Raw genomic sequence first — 21,984 nt, forward strand, 5'->3', positions numbered from 1 at the left:
ACTGACAATTTTTCTGTGGATGCAGGTTTATAGCTTCACTTCGAAATCGGCCGAATTCTTCCGACTGATGAATACGGAGAAGGAGAAAACTATCTCCAAAGCCGGTGATTTTATTGAAAGCAAGAAGCATTTCATATCTTTATGACAAGATGCTTGTGAATGTGTTTGTTTATTTCAAGCCATTCCCCAATACATGAAATTTACAAAGTGCCTGGCCTGATTCAAAGGTGGATCAAAAAGGAATCTTAGCGAAGATTTCACGATTTCTATAGAAGATGCTATTTGCATCGCGTTATCAAAGCAAGATGATTATTGTCGATCAAGACAATGCATTACCTCAGAAGAGACAGCTATGCAATTATTATTTTTATCATTATCGATCAAGTCGATATATTATTTGGAGGTCGTCTTGCCGTTACTATTCACGGGGGCAATATAAATAATCATGCATGACGAGAAGATTTCATGCCTCGTCAAAATCTATACATCGCGAGAAGAATTTATGCCTCGCTGGAATTCATGCATCGCGGAATCATGCATCGCGGAAATCATGCATCGCGAGTCAATAATCATGCATGACGAGAAGATTTCATGCCTCGTCGAAATTTATACATCGCGAGAAGAATTTATGCCTCGCTGGAATTCATGCATCGCGGAAATCATGCATCGCGAGTCAATAATCATGCATGACGAGAAGATTTCATGCCTCGTCGAAATTTATACATCGCGAGAAGAATTTATGCCTCGCTGGAATTCATGCATCGTGGAAATCATGCATCGCGAGTCAATAATCATGCATGACGAGAAGATTTCATGCCTCGTCGAAATTTATACATCGCGAGAAGAATTTATGCCTCGCTGGAATTCATGCATCGCGGAATCATGCATCGCGAGTCAATAATCATGCATGACGAGAAGATTTCATGCCTCGTCGAAATTTATACATCGCGAGAAGAATTTATGCCTCGCTAGAATTCATGCATCGCGGAATCATGCATCGCGGAAATCATGCATCGCGAGTCAATAATCATGCATGACGAGAAGATTTCATGCCTCGTCAAAATCTATACATCGCGAGAAGAATTTATGCCTCGCTGGAATTCATGCATCGCGGAAATCATGCATCGCGAGTCAATAATCATGCATGACGAGAAGATTTCATGCCTCGTCAAAATCTATACATCGCGAGAAGAATTTATGCCTCGCTGGAATTCATGCATCGCGGAATCATGCATCGCGAGTTAATAATCATGCATGACGAGAAGATTTCATGCCTCGTCAAAATTTATACATCGCGAGAAGAATTTATGCCTCGCTGGAATTCATGCATCGCGGAATCATGCATCGCGGAATCATGCATCGCGGAAATCATGCATCGCGAGTTAATAATCATGCATGACGAGAAGATTTCATGCCTCGTCAAAATTTATACATCGCGAGAAGAATTTATGCCTCGCTGGAATTCATGCATCGCGGAATCATGCATCGCGGAAATCATGCATCGCGGGCCAATAATTATGCACGACGAGAAGATTTCATGCCTCGTCAAAATTTATGCACGACGAGAAGAATTCGTGCCTCGTCAAAATTTGCACATCGCAAGAAGATTTTATTCTTCGCTGAAAGTTATGCATCGCGAGAAGATTCATATCTCGCAGGAATTTACGTATCGCGAGAAGATATTCATGACCCGCAAGAAGACGTACTTGGATAAAGAAAGAGCAATACTTATCCATTGGCCTCGACTGCATTATGTTATTTCTTATAAAAATAAACATCATGGAGAGCATTGAAGATGACAACAAAAGAAACATCAATATCGCATCAGCATTTATTTATTTATTTCGACATCAAGTATGGAATACATTGAAGATGATATTGCAAAACACAAGGCATAAGCTTTATTTGCTGGACGTCAGACCGATCGAGTCGACGTCGAACATGGAGGAGAACAATGAAGTGTCGACATGGTAAAAGACACTGTCTCCCATCCTAATTGCATTTTTTAAGCTGACGAGTTTTATCTCAGTCTTTGTCGAGAGCATCCAAAAGGATGAATTCTCCAAAAACCACAGGTGCGGACGACATCAAAAAGGATGCAGCACAACGTGGAACTTTTTCTTAGCAGCGAACTGGGACATAGTCCAAAGAGGAATGTCAAACTCTTAGGACGCGAGCAGAGGAGCGACTTCCACCACAATCGAACCACCCTCTCGAGGCTTACGGGTTTTCTCTAGTTCTGTCAGTTTCTGTCCCGCTTCCGAAAGTTTTGTTTTATCGGAAGCAAATTTCCAATCTGAGTGACAATATGCCAAAAGATTGGGAAATTATGTCTGTGTAAGTTCTTAATTATGGGTGTGAAGCGCGCCACATTCATGGCTAAGAGGTTACAAGCCTCTTTTTCATACTCGTTTAATGTGTCACTCGTCCAAAACCGAAGGTTAGCTAGCATAATAGTTTTCCTTTTCCAACGATCGAGTCGAACTACACACAGCCTGATTCCGAAGGTTTAAGGGTATGTAGGCGGATTCAATGTTGAAAACTCGGCTGTATTCCAACATTCGCTCTCGAATTCTATTCTCGAGCATTTCGATACCTTCATAATTCGGTGTCGAGGTGGCTTTGGATTCTTCGAAATCGTGCGGTAAATCAAGCTTATCGAACTACAAGTGGCCTGAATTCTCATATAGCCTGAGATATGTAGGAGACCCGTTGCAAGGGTTCGGCCATAATTCCTAAACTCTTTGTCAAATCCTTCTGTTTAAAAACGAATGGAGTTGGTCAAAATTGGTTCGGTCAACTTCATTTTCCTCGAGTTGCTTGCATCAACCCAAGTAAAATGAGGGACAGTTGTTGACACCCAATTTTTGACCCGCGTTGGTATAAATTAATTATCGAGCTTCATGAGTTTTCAAATTATTTAAGTTAATTAGTTTTATAAGTCTTGCGAAAAATAAAAAAAAATATATAAAAAAAATAAAAAAAAATATGTATATATATATATACATATATATGTATATGTATATGTATGTATGTATATCTTAAGTTTGGAAAGTATTCTATTAAACTAGTTTGCTTTAAATCACAACTATATTTTGAATCTTTATTTTATAATTTAAGTAGTTATGTTGCTAAATAAATAGGCTCGTTAATTAATTAATACAAATTCGTTTATTTAATGCTTAACCGAGTTTATCATTTTTATTTAATCCAACTCATTGCCCCTTCAAACACATCTAAAATGTTTGGGCCTCTTTCCTTTTATTCTTAATGGCCCAAACCCTTTAATCCCAACCCATTTCCTTTTGTTACCATCAGCCCACTCTTATTCCCAACCCAATTCCTTTAATCCCAACACCCCCAGGCCCACTTCGTTCACTCTCCCCAGGCCCAATTACCTCTCAACCCAACACTAACTTAAATATCCCAGCCCACTTCAACTCAAATCCCCTTTTTCAACTATGCCAGCCCAACACATTAAACCCAACCCAATTCCTACCCGACCCGACCCATTTCCCTTTCCCTTCTTCTTCCCCCAGCACCCCTACACGACCCCAGAAACCCAGAAAAGAAAAGGAGAAAAAGACCCGACCCCCCACGCTCCATCCTCCCTCACGCGACCCCCTCGCGTCTCTCCCCACGCTCTCGCACTCTCGTCCTCTCTCCTCTCCTTCCCTCTCTCCCGCGTCTCCCCCACGCTCGCTCTCTCCCTCCCCTCTCGACAGAACCCAGAAAAACAGACCAAACTCCCCAGAAATTGCGTCAACCACCCCACGATCTTCTCCCTTCCCCCCTCCATTCCGCGTGAGCGAGACGCAACGACAGAGACCCATACCCTGCCGCTGTCGAGCAGGTCTGCAACACGCAAGTCGTCGCTGTCGAGCAGGTCTGCAACACGCAATGTCGACCATGTGGGTTTGACCCAAGGGAATTTCGAATTTCGAATTCAAATAGAGGGCTAGCGTCCCTCTCTAAATACCCTCCATTTTTTCAGTCATCGAGGGGGGGCGATTAGAGGTTGGATTATTTTTTGGACTGAGATTTTTTTTTGGCTAGAATTTTGGTTGGAAGGATTATCGAAAAATCTCCTTTAAGTTTGGCACTGTCTCGATCAAGTCGAAGATACGAAGTTTTTTTTATCGTGAAACTAAGAATAGATAAGAAGAGAGATTTTCATCGAAAAAATTCGGAAAAAGCAGAACTTGGGTTGGATATTTTTTGGAAATTTGGTCGAAAGTTTAAGTTGAATCGTTGGTTGAAACTTTGTTAACATTTTAGCATAAGAACAGTCCAGTTCTTCAGCTTTCCTTACGCACTTCGGAAGAGTTGATCGATCCATCGGCTTCCTTCCCTCGCTTGGGTGTTCGAGTTGTCATTCGTGGCAGAAGTAGTTCGCACCTGCTCGTATCGTCTCAATTCGCTGCTCGTCGACAGGTAATCCCCTGCTTCGCATAACTTTCTCGTTTCTTTCGTTTCGAAATGGCTTCTTCTGATGTTTTGACGATTCGTATGGTGATGACGGTTATGAAATTTGAATACGGATGTATGTTGCAGCTGGCTCGCTAATTCTCTTATCGAGTCTGTTCGTTCGAATGCTATTGAACTGTTTGTGTGTTTTGTGTGTTTAGAGTGTAGTCTTCTCTTGTTTTGATTATCTCGTTCTAAGTTTGTTCATGCTGTTTATCTCGCTGGAGTTGTAGCTGAAGCCTCTCTTCATTTGAACCATCTCTAAGCTTTGTTCAAGTACACGGTTCAAGAGAACATGAAGGTTTCTTAGCTTGTCTACATTATATATATATATATATATATATATATATATTTGAATTGCTATGCTTCTCATATAGTCTGCCTATAGTCAGCAGGAATGAATGTGTGTGTTTTGCATTTGACGTTAAGCCATTGTTCTTGTGTTTAAACCGGTTATGAACCAACGTCAGTTATCCAAAATTTTCGGGAAATCTGTAGTTTAAGAGGCTGTTTTTCCTCTTGCAAGGTCACTTGTGGTTGACTGCATTAATACGAGGTCTTGTAGCGAGTTAAATGAATTGTTTTCTTGCCTAGTTTGATAAACAGTTGGATTGTGCGTGATTAAGTTCGTATGTGTGTTGTGTACCTGTTTCCTTTCAATTTTTAGCAGCTCACTTCCTTCATACTTAATGGCTGTATTTCTGCATATTTGAGTTTGAAGTATTACTTTTGAAATTTTGGAAGCTATAGGCTGTCGCTTTCATACATTCCAGCATGCATAGCCGAAGTTTGTAGGATTTTGTTTGAATTATATCTCGCTTCGCCTCCGATTTGCTTTTCTAGTCGGGTTTGATTGATGTAAATCGTATGGATTATCATGGTTATTTTGTTTATGGGTGACATTAATATTATGATGTGATATTGATTTCTACCCTCCTAATTCCCTTCTTTTGTCTTGTTTTGATTGCATGTGAAACTCCTCTCGAGTCCATTTTGGGACTCCATTTTCCTCCCGCATTCCTCCGAGTTTCTCCCGTCTTTGAGTCAATCGATTTGCTGTTATGGAGCAAAGAAAAATCAAAACAGTGGCTGTAAAAAATAATCTGCAGGTGTTGAAGAAGCTGTATACCAGCTATATACGTCTGTTATACGCTGATATACAGGTAAAAATGTGCACAGGAGGCCTAATCCAAAATCTGGGTTGATGGAAGTGAAAATATGCTTCTGGAAAGGAACTTTCAACTTTCAAAAATCGAAAATCAGGCTGATATACATCCTGTATACAGTGATATACAGAAGCGCTATATCTTAAATAGGTGTAAAAATATGAATGGCAGCAGGCGTGCAAAAATTCGAACTCCATGAAGATCGAAGGAGCTCGAGGAAGGCGTATTAGAAGATTTTTTTATTTATTTATTAAGTTGTATTTATTTTGGGCATAAGCCCTTGTCATTTTTACTTTCCTTGTATTTATTCTTGTATGTTTAGATTAGGACAGGTACGAAAGAAAGAAATGGGTTAAAAACCCAAAAGCAGGTGGGTCCAAGTTTCGGTCAAGGCGAACAGAACCCGAAAACTTGGACCCAAATCTCTCTCTCCCCCTCTCTCTATCTCTCTTTGCTATTTGTTGACGTTTTGTTTTAAATGTCGTTAGTTTAGGATTAGAAACTCCAAACCCCGTCGAACGCCTTTTGGTTTATCAAAATCAAAACTAAAAATTGAAACTTTAAAGCGATAGACGTTTCAAACTCACGAGTTTGCTTAGAATTAAAAGTTTAAAAAGTTAACTTTAAATGGAATTTTGAAGCAATAATGTTTTATTAAGTTTGATTAAGATTTGAGAAATCTATCTTTAAAAATTCGCTAGCCTTTATAAAATAGTCAAATAAGTTAATCGCCGGAAAACCGTATTAACGGAGTATCTTAGGTGCCTTAAACACCTTCCTAAGATATTAATAGGAATCCCGAACCCTTAAAATGTTTCAAAATAATTTTTCTGTTTAAGTTGTTTAGAAACAAAGTTTTCTTGATTTTTCTTAAAAAATTAAGTGGCGACTCCATAAAGTCGAAAATAAAGCAAACTCTTTTCGAAAATCACCCCTTTTTTTCGATAAAACAGAAATGGCGACTCCGCTGGGGAGTTTGGAGGATTCTAACCTTAAGATTAACGCATTTGATTATTTGTGATTAACTGTTTAAATGTTTAAATTGTTTAGATTTTTAAACTGCTGCATACATAGCATACATACTTCCGTCAAACGACATTTTTTACATTTTCCACTAAAGGACGATTATGCGGGTTCGCAGTCGTTCGTTAACCAAAAATCTTCTCGGGGCACCCTGACGAGTGTAGTTGACTACTTGATAGTCAACGATCGTTAATTGTCCCAGCCCAAGTAGTCCGCTTGGGTTACCCAATCCACTCTAAATACAACCCACTCTTAGTCAAACTAGGATAGAGCGAAACCAAATCCCGAAAATAGTGCATTGGCCTAGGATGACCCGACACCCAAGGAGTGTCGGGCCCATTAGAAAAGTCCACCTTGAGTCCAAAGAGCCTGCGGCTCGATAGGACGCTCATGTTTGTTGTTTAAATTTGAAGGATGTATTGCGTGTTTAACTAGTTGTTGTATCGGGGGGATTGAAATTAACTAGTTGTATGTTTTTGTAGATGTCAAGTCAGTTCCTTCACTTCAAAATGGTCACCCGGGCACCCGACATTCTTCGAGTATGGTGGGGCAATCTTAAGGAGTGTCAAAAGAGAGAAATCTCGATTTACTTGGGTCACCTACCTTCGATAATGGATTTCAAGGTATGGCCCACGTTTATCGAGGTCATCACCCGATTTTGGGACGATAAGAAGATGGTCTTTCGATTTGGAGATGTCGAAATAACACCCACATTAGAAGAGATCAAAGATTGCCTTGACTCGATTGGGACGAGTGGCAAAAGGAAAAAGCGTCCCGATCATCACATTCTCTTACCAGATAGGCCAACCAAGAACGAATTGAGGGATATGCTATTCCTAGTGAATGCAGATTGGTTAGAGACCAACAACATTCCGCTGATGAGGTTTTTCGAGAGGTGGGGGCACGACAATTATTTTAGATTGTTCCCGGACGAATTTCATGATCACAGTACTTGGAGGCAAACCCAAGCTATCGCTTTCTCCGCATGCCTCTTGGGAACTATGGTGTTCCCTAAAGACGAAGGAAAAGAGATCGACACCAGAGTAGTGATGGTAGTGAATGCCATGTTCAGAGGAGTCGGTAGAAAATCTGAAGAAAAGAAATATTGCTGTTTGGCCCCAGTCATCTTGTCCGACATTTACCGATCTTTGAGCCTGTGCAAGAATGGTTTCCCGTTTTTCCAAGGTTGCAACATCTTGCTTCAATGGTGGTTGACAGAACATCTATGCAAAAGAGACAACCCCCAGCCACAGGGTTTGGCCGAACCGAGTCAAACAAGTCCTCTTGATAATTACGAGTTCTATTTGAGTATTCGTAAATTTCCAATTCACACCACCAGGGATGCGTGGGCAAAGGTGTTTTACAATTTGAAAGAAGGAGACATACAATGGGTATTACCGAGCTTCAGGTCTCAAATGATAGCAGCACAAGGGGCCAAATTGCCATTTTTAGTCCTTCCCGGCATCAGAGGATTGCGTCCTTACAACCCGACACGAGTAATGCGGCAATTTGGGAAAGTCCAAATCATACCCGCCCAAGGAGATGCCAGCTCTTTCATTGTTGATTACAACGGGAAGGACAAAATACCCTTCGCTAAAATTATCCTCCAGGAATGGGCCGGACGTGTCAACATGAAGTGGGAGGTCAACGAAGATAGGTATGGAGCTGGGTATGTCGACGAATATAAGACATGGTTGCATAACAATTTGCATGGTGTAGTGGGTCCGACACCACGCACGAGTCGGAAAATCGAAGACGTGGAGACAAGGCTTCAGATTCACGCGTACCATTTTCAGCAAGAGTAGGATCGGAGGGAGCAGGAATTCTATAAGAAAGAACAGGAATTTCAACAAAGGGAGCAAGCGTACCAACTCCGGGAGTTAGAAAATCAGAGAGTTTTAGCCGTAATGTCACAAGAATTAGCTGACACAAGGACTTGTCTAATGCGTTTGGACACTATTTTGGACGAGCAGATGAACACCTTACAAGCCGTACCAACATCTTCCAAAGCTGTGTTCGCTGAGCCATACGTGTTCACCAGCAAGTGCATTATCCGAGAAGAAGTGGAGAAGGCCAGAAGAGTAGCTGGATCATCAACCTTTTAACTCCCCTGCGTGGGATTGATTTTATATATGTATTTGCATTACATCCCCTTCCCAAGATATATCCCGTTTAATTTTGATCGTGTAATGAACGCTATGACATCTAGTGAAATTTGTTTCGGGGGTACAATTACTTATTTAAATGGCGCAATACATCCTTCAGATCGCTAGGCCTACCCTTGGCACAAAAGGGTCACATGCATGTTTAGGACACGATATATTTGTTTAAATGTTTATGTGTTATGTTGCTTTGATTGAGGATATCGTAAACCCACTCCCAGCCAAAATTCAAAAGAGTATACAGAAGCCAACATTACAAATGTCCGACCAAAATTCCCGAGTCTCAAGTTTCTCACACAAAATCCATACCATAAATTCTAAATACCGCTCTATCATCTCAGGAAAGTCGAATCACCGCTATGGACAAAAGCAAGAACGTCCAGACGGAGCTCACTGAGGAGGAATTGCGAAGAAAGATCGAGCGAGTCACTCAAGAGATTCAGAGGGTTAAGGAGGAAGGACTCAAGGTAGACGTGACCACGGCGATCTACAAAGCTGCGGTCACAACCTTGGATGAAGATCTGGCATCACAGATAAAGAGAAAGAAGGAGGTTGAGATGGAAACCGAAAGCCTAAGGAAAAGGTTGAACTTGCTTCGTTTGGAGATACACGAAGGAAAGGCGAGAGAGGCGAAGATAGATATCGAGACTGCCGTAGCGTTGGCCAGAAATGCGGCGCTCGACGAGGAATTGGCGACCCATAGCGACCCAAAGGGCGGAAAATACCTCGCCCGTGATCAGGAAGCAGATAACAGTAGCCCCAGCCGTGAAGTGATTGAGGAGGATGATGAAGAATAAATAGTCTACAAGCCTCCATTTCCGACTGTCTGAAAGGAAAGGAATGACGCAGCCACAAGACAAGAAATCTCCGAATGTGATCTGCTAGAAATCTTAATGTTGTTTTTCAATTCCCTTGTAATCACAACGAAAGAATGAATGGAAAATTTTCATCCTAAAATCCGAACTACGTTGGGCCTGAATTCTCCCCGTGAGATACGTAGGCAGCCTTCTCGGCCCGGCCCCTATCACAGAAAATTTTCATTCTCCTCCATGTTTCGGAGATACGAAGATAAGATCAACGGACGTCGCAAAGCAGCTGCAAGAAGACCATAGCTCAACGTGATTCAGATTTCCCAAGATAGCGCCAAACAAACAAATTCCTGTTTGTTCGAAATATATATCCGTCCTTATTCGTGGGTTAAGATATCCTCAAACAAAATGACTTGTGTGTTTATCTGTTTTATGTGCGATATTATGCATTTTGTACTCTGGATATGCACTAACAAATTTGCCTTTGAGTTGTTTTTACATCTCAGGTACCTTTTACTGATCTGTGTCAATAAAGCTGGCAGATCATCCTTACTTCACCAGATCGAAAGGTCCTACAGATTCCTTCCCTCGATCAAATTCAGACAAAGGAAAAACAGTTATGGGAGACAACAATGACGAAGGGCGTCTTACTGACGTTGTGGTGGCTCAGCCCACTGTAGTGGAACAGAACGAATTGATCATACAGCTGATGCAACAGATTGCTGAAATGAAAGTTGAAATGCAACGGAGACAGGATGCGCCTCCACCTGGATTTGGTACTAATACTGCTGATGCAAGACCTCCGGTCTACTTCCCTTCATCAAACATAGATCCAACTCAGAACCAGCCTTCTACACCTGTGCATAATCCGTCTGTGATTGACCTCACAACCCAAAACCCTCCATACGCTTCTGCATCTTACCAAACTCCTTCACCTCTTCCAAATAACCACCCTCAAATACCACCCCATCCTCAGAATACTCAAACTGCCCCACCGCCACAAAATCAAAACCAAACTCAAACTGCCTTCAATACCCAAGCATTTCATCCGCATTTGAGTCAGAACACCAATCCTCAGGCCTACCCACAAAACTACCAGACCGCCCAAAACGCTCCAAGTCCCTCTATAGCTCCACCCCTACCAAAAAGAGCCACCTTCCAAGTTCCCGTTCCTGCCGAGCACGAGGTGCACGGTTCTGAGTTGGATCACTATGAAGAACAGGAAAGAGAATGGAAGGCGAAAGAAGAAGTGAAGATCGATATAAAGGAAGAAATCAAAAGGGCTATGAAAGAGCTGCAGTGCATCCCAGACGCCGTCGGACTTAGCTACGCAGAATTGTGCATCCATCCAGATTTGAACCTTCCCGAAGGTTTTAAAATTCCGAAGTTTGACACCTTCGGAGGAGTGGGCAATCCTATGGCGCATTTGAGAGCGTATTGTGACCAGCTCGTGGGAGTTGGCAGGGATGAGGCCTTGTTGATGCGGCTTTTCAGCCGAAGTCTGTGTGGAGAGGCCCTCGAGTGGTTTACTTCACATGAAACCAGGCAGTGGCCCAGTTGGAATGCATTGGCTAAGGACTTCATTGACCGATTCGCCTACAATGTTGAAATAGTGCCCGATCGGTATTCTCTAGAGAAGATAAAGCAGAAACCAACTGAAAGCTATAGGGAATTTGCCTATAGGTGGAGGAAAGAAGCGGCGAGGGTAAGGCCACCCATGACCGAGAAAGAGATTGTGGAAGTGTTCGTGCGGGTACAGGAGCCTGAGTACTATGATCGAATCATGTTGCTGGTCGGAGCTAAATTCGCTGAGATAGTCAAAGTTGGTGAGACTATCGAAGATGGTCTAAAATCGGGGAAGATAGCCCGTGTATCTGCGTCGCCTGGGTCTTCAGGATTGATAAGAAAGAGAAGAGAGGAAGTTGCCGCTGTCTCGTATGGGGGAAGAAAAACCCCTAGAAACCCGTCACATTCCCAAGATCGTTTCAGGCCTTCCCCAAAGTCCCACCGATCCAACTACCCACAACCCGATCATCCTAATAGCCACAATACTGTCCCCACCTATCAGAATGCTCAAATTTCGTCGTACCAAGGTACACCCTCTAATCTCCAAAATTTTTCTCCCATATTCCCAAATTACCCTCAACCATACCAGATCCCATCCCCTTATCAGAACATTGCTCCCAACTGTGCCAACGTACAGTCGAGCTACCGACCACCTCCGCCCACTTATCAAGTCCGAGCTCCATTATACCAGGACCCCCTCCCGAATTACCAAGCTCCAATGCCAAATTTCCAGGCAAACCCTTATCCCCGGAGCCAAGCTCCTCGTACAAATACCCAAAATTATCAGCGGGTGCCTCCCCCTCGGCAAAGTGGTTATGATACTTCCCGTCCGAGATTTGAAAAAAGGCCTTCAAGGAACTTTACCACACTTGCTGAAAGCCGGACCAAACTATTTGAGAGGCTAGCCGCAGATGGATACATCCACCCTGTGGGGCCCAAATCCGGGGATGTTAACTCGAAGTTCTACAGGCCAGATCAAAGGTGTGCTTATCATTCCAACAGTGTTGGACATGACACGGAAGATTGCATCAACCTCAAGCACAAAATCCAAGACCTGATCGATCAGGAGGTAGTTTCTCTGCAACCGGCGGTGCCAAACATCAACACAAATCCGTTGCCGAATCATGGAGGTGACAACCTTAATATGATTGAAACGGATGAAGACGGGTGTGGAACAAAGATGATTACCCCTATTATGCATGAGGACTTGGAAAGGGCTGTCGCTTCTTTAAGCGTCAAAGAAAGGAGGAAGTTTGTTATTCTGACACCTGTAAAGGCTGTTGCCTTGGTGCCTTCGAAAACCCTCGTTAAGCCCAAATTTGTCATTGAAACTGCCGTGGCCCAAGGCATGACCAGGTCCGGAAGGTGCTACACTCCTGATGAGCTTGCTCTCGGAGGACAGAAGAAGGACCATGCTAAGAGGCCGATAAGCGAGGGGGAAGCAGAGGAATTCTGGAGAAGGATGCAACCGAAGGACTATTCCATCGTCAAACATTTAGAGAAGACTCCGGCTCAGATCTCCGTGTGGGCCCTGCTGATGAGCTCTCAGTCCCACAGGCAGGCCTTAATGAAAGCTCTTGATGATACATACGTACCCTCAGGTACAAGTAGTGATAACGTGGCCGCTATGATTCATCAAGTCATTCGGGGGCACCGGATCAGCTTTTGTGACGATGAGTTGCCAGTCGAAGGAAGATCCCACAACAAAGCGCTACACATTACCGTGATATGTCGTGGAAAGGTTGTCAACTGTGTTTTGGTAGATGATGGGTCCGGTTTGAATATTTGCCCATTGACGACGTTGAGGCAACTAAATTTTGACCTTGGGAAACTGGAGCAGAATCAGGTCAATGTAAGGGCATTTGATGGTGTGCAAAGAGACACCTTAGGGGCTGTGACTTTGACCCTTCAAATGGGCCCCGCAGAGTTCAGTGCGCAATTCCAAGTATTGGACATAGACACTAGCTACAACCTTCTTTTGGGAAGGCCGTTTATCCACATGGCTGGAGCCGTCCCCTCTACTCTCCATCAGATGATGAAGCTTGTGTGGAAAAATGAAGAGTTAGTGATTCACGGCGAGGGAAGTCGCTCGAGCAAGCAGGTGTCGGTCATTGATGAGATGCCGCAAGGCGCAGACTTTTACACAGTGGAGCTGGTGAATGCCACCAACGAAGATTTGGCCCTCGACTCCATGCCAGCCGTGTACAAAATGATAGCCACGGTGATGCTGCAAAATGGGTTCGAGCCAGGTTTCGGATTGGGAAGAGATTCCCAAGGAATTATTGAGCCTGTTCCGGTCCTTGCTCAGGGATCAAAGTATGGTTTGGGGTACATCCCCACAGATGATGATATGAAGATGAAGAGGAGAAGGGATCAAGAGTTGACTAAGCCGATCCCGCATCTCTATCACTCCTTTCCAATTCGGGAGCATGCCGAGCCTGAAGACGACGGGGAAGGAATCTGTGACCTGTTCAAGGAGATCAATGCCGTCATAGAGGAGGAGGCTGAGCCAGCTAGCTTTCGCGATGCTGAACCTGGGGAGATGCTGAAGAACTGGACGTCCACACCAATCCTGATGTCCCGGACTTTTGGGTAGAAAGGAATTATTTTGTGCATGCCAAAATCGGTGGTCGTTCGGAAGAGGCCCGAGACCCACCATTTCTGCATTTTCTTGATTTTAAATTTTGTTATGATTGTTTAAAGGGCGACATGGCCTTGTGCCATGACCCAACTTTGCATCTTGATTCAATTTAAATGAAAGCCTCCTTATTTTGACTTGGTTTATTCGATTGCTTGTTATATTTTACTTTCTAATTTTGTCCGTTTATGATTTCAGTAACGTAAGTTACAAACCTGCCAACGTCATGTCGTGTCATGAGCTAAACGAACAAAATGAGGTAAATGACGATGAGGCTGACGACTACGACGAAGAAAGTGGGGAACCAGACTATGTAGTAGAAGAGTTTCAACAGTTCGAGAATCAACATAAACCGAATCTGGAGGAAACAGAGACGGTAAATTTGGGAGATTCAGAATGTGTCAAAGAGGTTAAGATCAGCACTCACCTGAATAAAACTCAGAAGGAGAGCCTGATTCATTTGCTTGCCGAATACAGCGATGTGTTTGTTTGGGAGGTCAGTGACATGCAGGGGCTGAGTACCGATGTCGTATCTCATAAGCTGCCTATCAACTCAGGGTTCGAGCAAGTGAAGCAAAAGACTCAGAAATTCAAGCCTGAGTTGAGTTTGAAGATTAAGGAGGAAATCACCAAGCAGATAGAATCCCGGTTGGTAGAAGTAACGCAATATCCCACCTGGTTGGCGAATGTCGTTCCGGTCGCCAAGAAAGATGGAAAAATCAGGATTTGCGTTGATTACAGAGATCTCAACAAGGCTAGTCCAAAGGATAATTTCCCGTTGCCAAATATCCATATTCTGATTGATAACTGTGCCAGACATGAGATGCAGTCATTTGTGGATTGTTACGCGGGTTATCACCAGATTCTGATGGATGAAGAAGACGCGGAGAAAACGGCCTTCATCACACCTTGGGGGGTATATCACTACAGGGTGATGCCGTTTGGGCTCAAAAACGCCGGTGCTACTTACATGAGAGCCATGACGACTATCTTCCACGACATGATTCACAAGGAAATTGAAGTGTACGTGGACGACGTCATAATTAAATCCCGCGAGAGTTCGGATCATTTGACACACCTGCGAAAATTCTTTGAACGTTTGCGTAGGTACAACTTGAAGCTAAATCCCGCCAAATGTGCTTTTGGAGTCCCAGCTGGGAAATTGTTAGGGTTTATAGTCAGCAGAAGAGGTATTGAGCTCGACCCTTCCAAGATCAAAGCAATTCAGGAGTTACCTCCGCCGAAGACGAGAAAAGAGGTGATGAGCTTCTTAGGGAGGTTAAACTATATCAGCCGGTTTATAGCACAATCGACGGTGGTATGTGAGCCTATCTTCAAGTTGCTGAAGAAAGATGCCCCAACTAAGTGGACTGAGGAGTGCCAGACCGCTTTCGACGCTATCAAGAGCTACTTGTCTAACCCACCAGTATTGGTTCCTCCGCGAGAAGGGAGTCCTTTGTTGCTATATTTGTCTGTCTCGGATAACGCCTTTGGATGTGTACTTGGTCAACACGACGAGACAGGGAAGAAGGAAAAGGCTATCTACTACATCAGCAAGAAGTTTACTCCGTACGAGTCTCGTTACACTTTGCTGGAAAGAACATGCTGTGCTCTGACATGGCTTGCCCAGAAGCTGAGGCACTACCTGTCGTCGTATACTACATATCTTATCTCCAGGATGGATCCGTTAAAGTATATTTTCCAGAAAGCGATGCCGACCGGGAAGCTGGCTAAATGGCAAATGCTGTTGAGTGAGTTTGACATCGTATACGTGACTCAGAAGGCAATAAAAACACAAGCTTTGGCTGATCATCTTGCGGAAAATCCCGTTGATAAAGAGTATGAACCTCTCAAGACATATTTTCACGACGAAGAAGTGTCATTTGTGGGTGAAGATATCTCTGAAGATTATCCAGGTTGGAGATTATTCTTCGATGGAGCGGTGAATCACCAGGGTAAAGGTGTTGGAGCAGTCTTGGTATCAGAATCTGGTCAGCACTATCCTATGGCGGCTAAGCTACGGTTCAACTGCACAAACAACATGGCTGAGTATGAAGCTTGCATTCTCGGTTTGAAAATGGCCGTTGACATGAATGTTTACGAGTTACTGGTTATTGGAGATTCAGACCTCTTGATCCATCAAGTTCAAGGAGAATGGGCTGTGAAGAACCCAAAGATTGTACCTTATGTGCAATATGTGCAAAACCTGTGTAAAAGGTTTCGCAAGATCGAGTTCAGACATACTCCCCGAATACAGAATGAATTAGCTGATGCTCTTGCCACCATCGCTTCAATGATCAAACATCCGGATATTGATTACATCGACCCGCTGGATATAGATTTGAAGGAGCATCCAGTCCATTGTTCACACGTGGAATCAGAACCAGATGGTTTGCCTTGGTATTTCGACATAAAGAGGTACTTGGAGTCTGGGACATATCCAGAAGACGCCACATCTAATCAAAAGAAGTCGATACGTCGTATGGCTCTCAATTTCTTTTTGAATGGAGAAGTCCTTTACAGGAGGACTCCAGATTTGGGTCTTTTGAGATGCGTGGATGCTGCTGAAGCCGTGAGGCTTATTGAGCAGATACATGCTGGAGTCTGTGGCACACATATGAACGGGCTTACCTTGGCAAGAAAAGTCCTTCGAGCTGGTTATTTCTGGATGACTATGGAGCATGACTGCTGCAAATTCGTGCAAAAATGCCACAAATGTCAAGTGCACGGCGATCTGATACGGGTGCCACCTCACGAACTTAATGCTATGAGTTCGCCTTGGCCATTTGTAGCTTGGGGAATGGATGTCATCGGCCCTATAGAACCGGCCGCTTCCAATGGACACAGATTTATTTTGGTTGCCATCGATTATTTCACCAAATGGGTGGAAGCAGCCTCTTACAAATCGGTAACCAAGAAAGTGGTGGCCGACTTTGTCCGCAACAATCTGATCTGCCGATTTGGAGTTCCAGAATCCATCATCACTGATAACGGTGCAAATCTTAACAGTCATCTGATGAAAGAGATATGTGAACAATTTAAGATTATTCACCGAAAGTCAACTTTTTATCGCCCTCAAATGAACGGAGCTGTAGAGGCCGCCAACAAGAACATCAAGAAGATTCTGAGGAAAATGATTGACAAGCAGCGGGGTTGGCATGAAATGTTGCCATATGCTCTACTGGGTTATCGAACGACGGTCAGAACATCGACTGGGGCTACTCCATACTTGCTAGTATACGGAACAGAAGCAGTCGTACCTGTCGAAGTCGAGATACCGTCACTGAGGATCATCCAAGAAGCTGAGCTAAGTAATGCTGAGTGGGTTAGCAAACGGATTGATCAACTAGCCTTGATTGATGAAAAGAGGATGGTTGCTGTTTGTCATGGCCAGTTGTATAGACAAAGAATGACTCGCGCTTTTCACAAAAGAGTAAGAGCCAGAAATTTTGAAGTTGGTCAGTTGGTTCTTAAGCGTATTTTTCCTCATCAAGACGAGTACAAAGGAAAGTTCGCACCAAACTGGCAAGGTCCTTACATGGTCCGCAAAGTACTATCTGGAGGTGCTTTAGTCTTGTCAGAGATGGATGGCGCTGTGTGGCCCAAACCTATCAACTCAGATACTGTCAAGAGATATTACGCGTGAAGTTCGTTTTGCATTTCCCATCATTTACTTGTAATCTTCTGTTTGCTTGTATTTGTTCGAATTTGAATTCTTATCCCTCTTGTAACGAACTACGTCTGACCTGAATTCTCAAGAACGAGATACGTAGGTGGCCTATGTCGACTTCGGTCACCCCATTTATTCCCCTTGATTATTCCTTGTGTTGGAACTACGTTTGACCTGATTCCTGCCTCAACGGGATACGTAGGCGCCACAACGGCTCGGTCATATACCCAGAAGATTTCCATTTCTCTCCATAATGGAAACTGGGACAGAATTTTTGAGAGGATCTCAAAAGTTCATTTGAAGTTGGACTTCTTTAACAAGTCAAAACAGAAGACCAAAATTCTACGACCTGAACTACGTTCGACCTGAATTCTCAAGAATGAGATACGTAGGCGGCCTTTGTCGGCTTCGGTCGGTTTCTTTATAAATTTTATTCTTGTTAACCTTTAAAGGGGAACTACGTTTGACCTGATTCCTGCCTCAACGGGATACGTAGGCGCCACAAGGGCTCGGTCATATCTCTCGTAAGATTTCTATTTCCCCCTTCTACAATAGAAACTGGGACAGAATTTTTGAGAGGGACTCAAAAATTCTCCAAAAGGAACCTTCTCCTCAGCGGATCAAACTAAGGACATTTCGAGTTTGCGACTGGGACAGAATTTTTGAGAAGATCTCAAAAATTCCGAGATTTGTTCGTTTACAATGGAAAGATGAACAAGATACTAAACTGGGACAGAAATTTTTGAGGATGGCCTCAAAATTTCGTCATGGGACTTCCCCACAAATCCGGAATGCCTCTGAAATTCATTCGACAAGCGTCGGACTCAAAGAAGCTCGTTAAGCCTGACATGACATGACTTGGCGTTGACTTTTTCGAGATACTATTTCTTAAAAAATTTCCTGCTTCTCTTAAAAATTTCCCTTTTATATTTCATCTGTTTTGGCATAAGATATTTTCTTATCTATCAAGAGTCGGGAAATCGGGAAATCAACCGAGGACGGCAAGACAAGGAGCAAACAATCGAAGGGATCGACACAGATCAGTATGTTTAAAACTGACAATTTTTCTGTGGATGCAGGTTTATAGCTTCACTTCGAAATCGGCCGAATTCTTCCGACTGATGAATACGGAGAAGGAGAAAACTATCTCCAAAGCCGGTGATTTTATTGAAAGCAAGAAGCATTTCATATCTTTATGACAAGATGCTTGTGAATGTGTTTGTTTATTTCAAGCCATTCCCCAATACATGAAATTTACAAAGTGCCTGGCCTGATTCAAAGGTGGATCAAAAAGGAATCTTAGCGAAGATTTCACGATTTCTATAGAAGATGCTATTTGCATCGCGTTATCAAAGCAAGATGATTATTGTCGATCAAGACAATGCATTACCTCAGAAGAGACAGCTATGCAATTATTATTTTTATCATTATCGATCAAGTCGATATATTATTTGGAGGTCGTCTTGCCGTTACTATTCACGGGGGCAATATAAATAATCATGCATGACGAGAAGATTTCATGCCTCGTCAAAATCTATACATCGCGAGAAGAATTTATGCCTCGCTGGAATTCATGCATCGCGGAATCATGCATCGCGGAAATCATGCATCGCGAGTCAATAATCATGCATGACGAGAAGATTTCATGCCTCGTCGAAATTTATACATCGCGAGAAGAATTTATGCCTCGCTGGAATTCATGCATCGCGGAAATCATGCATCGCGAGTCAATAATCATGCATGACGAGAAGATTTCATGCCTCGTCGAAATTTATACATCGCGAGAAGAATTTATGCCTCGCTGGAATTCATGCATCGTGGAAATCATGCATCGCGAGTCAATAATCATGCATGACGAGAAGATTTCATGCCTCGTCGAAATTTATACATCGCGAGAAGAATTTATGCCTCGCTGGAATTCATGCATCGCGGAATCATGCATCGCGAGTCAATAATCATGCATGACGAGAAGATTTCATGCCTCGTCGAAATTTATACATCGCGAGAAGAATTTATGCCTCGCTAGAATTCATGCATCGCGGAATCATGCATCGCGGAAATCATGCATCGCGAGTCAATAATCATGCATGACGAGAAGATTTCATGCCTCGTCAAAATCTATACATCGCGAGAAGAATTTATGCCTCGCTGGAATTCATGCATCGCAGAAATCATGCATCGCGAGTCAATAATCATGCATGACGAGAAGATTTCATGCCTCGTCAAAATCTATACATCGCGAGAAGAATTTATGCCTCGCTGGAATTCATGCATCGCGGAATCATGCATCGCGGAAATCATGCATCGCGAGTTAATAATCATGCATGACGAGAAGATTTCATGCCTCGTCAAAATTTATACATCGCGAGAAGAATTTATGCCTCGCTGGAATTCATGCATCGCGGAATCATGCATCGCGGAATCATGCATCGCGGAAATCATGCATCGCGAGTTAATAATCATGCATGACGAGAAGATTTCATGCCTCGTCAAAATTTATACATCGCGAGAAGAATTTATGCCTCGCTGGAATTCATGCATCGCGGAATCATGCATCGCGGAAATCATGCATCGCGGGTCAATAATTATGCACGACGAGAAGATTTCATGCCTCGTCAAAATTTATGCACGACGAGAAGAATTCGTGCCTCGTCAAAATTTGCACATCGCAAGAAGATTTTATTCTTCGCTGAAAGTTATGCATCGCGAGAAGATTCATATCTCGCAGGAATTTACGTATCGCGAGAAGATATTCATGACCCGCAAGAAGACGTACTTGGATAAAGAAAGAGCAATACTTATCCATTGGCCTCGACTGCATTATGTTATTTCTTATAAAAATAAACATCATGGAGAGCATTGAAGATGACAACAAAAGAAACATCAATATCGCATCAGCATTTATTTATTTATTTCGACATCAAGTATGGAATACATTGAAGATGATATTGCAAAACACAAGGCATAAGCTTTATTTGCTGGACGTCAGACCGATCGAGTCGACGTCGAACATGGAGGAGAACAATGAAGTGTCGACATGGTAAAAGACACTGTCTCCCATCCTAATTGCATTTTTTAAGCTGACGAGTTTTATCTCAGTCTTTGTCGAGAGCATCCAAAAGGATGAATTCTCCAAAAACCACAGGTGCGGACGACATCAAAAAGGATGCAGCACAACGTGGAACTTTTTCTTAGCAGCGAACTGGGACATAGTCCAAAGAGGAATGTCAAACTCTTAGGACGCGAGCAGAGGAGCGACTTCCACCACAATCGAACCACCCTCTCGAGGCTTACGGGTTTTCTCTAGTTCTGTCAGTTTCTGTCCCGCTTCCGAAAGTTTTGTTTTATCGGAAGCAAATTTCCAATCTGAGTGACAATATGCCAAAAGATTGGGAAATTATGTCTGTGTAAGTTCTTAATTATGGGTGTGAAGCGCGCCACATTCATGGCTAAGAGGTTACAAGCCTCTTTTTCATACTCGTTTAATGTGTCACTCGTCCAAAACCGAAGGTTAGCTAGCATAATAGTTTTCCTTTTCCAACGATCGAGTCGAACTACACACAGCCTGATTCCGAAGGTTTAAGGGTATGTAGGCGGATTCAATGTTGAAAACTCGGCTGTATTCCAACATTCGCTCTCGAATTCTATTCTCGAGCATTTCGATACCTTCATAATTCGGTGTCGAGGTGGCTTTGGATTCTTCGAAATCGTGCGGTAAATCAAGCTTATCGAACTACAAGTGGCCTGAATTCTCATATAGCCTGAGATATGTAGGAGACCCGTTGCAAGGGTTCGGCCATAATTCCTAAACTCTTTGTCAAATCCTTCTGTTTAAAAACGAATGGAGTTGGTCAAAATTGGTTCGGTCAACTTCATTTTCCTCGAGTTGCTTGCATCAACCCAAGTAAAATGAGGGACAGTTGTTGACACCCAATTTTTGACCCGCGTTGGTATAAATTAATTATCGAGCTTCATGAGTTTTCAAATTATTTAAGTTAATTAGTTTTATAAGTCTTGCGAAAAATAAAAAAAAATATATAAAAAAAATAAAAAAAAATATGTATATATATATATACATATATATGTATATGTATATGTATGTATGTATATCTTAAGTTTGGAAAGTATTCTATTAAACTAGTTTGCTTTAAATCACAACTATATTTTGAATCTTTATTTTATAATTTAAGTAGTTATGTTGCTAAATAAATAGGCTCGTTAATTAATTAATACAAATTCGTTTATTTAATGCTTAACCGAGTTTATCATTTTTATTTAATCCAACTCATTGCCCCTTCAAACACATCTAAAATGTTTGGGCCTCTTTCCTTTTATTCTTAATGGCCCAAACCCTTTAATCCCAACCCATTTCCTTTTGTTACCATCAGCCCACTCTTATTCCCAACCCAATTCCTTTAATCCCAACACCCCCAGGCCCACTTCGTTCACTCTCCCCAGGCCCAATTACCTCTCAACCCAACAC

The 21,984-nt window shown here is 42.8% G+C and overlaps 1 protein-coding gene across 1 annotated transcript; it reads left to right on the forward strand.

The window, feature by feature from the left end:
• The first annotated feature begins 10,246 nt into the window (after positions 1-10,246).
• On the forward strand, positions 10,247-13,789 carry LOC138337546 (uncharacterized). Its single transcript, XM_069287463.1, has one exon. It carries the CDS (start codon positions 10,247-10,249, stop codon positions 13,787-13,789), a length of 3,543 nt encoding a protein of 1,180 aa, XP_069143564.1.
• Positions 13,790-21,984: the final 8,195 nt, after the last annotated feature.

Source organism: Solanum lycopersicum, chromosome 7 (assembly GCF_036512215.1).
Source record: "Solanum lycopersicum chromosome 7, SLM_r2.1".
Taxonomy (NCBI): domain Eukaryota; kingdom Viridiplantae; phylum Streptophyta; class Magnoliopsida; order Solanales; family Solanaceae; genus Solanum; species Solanum lycopersicum.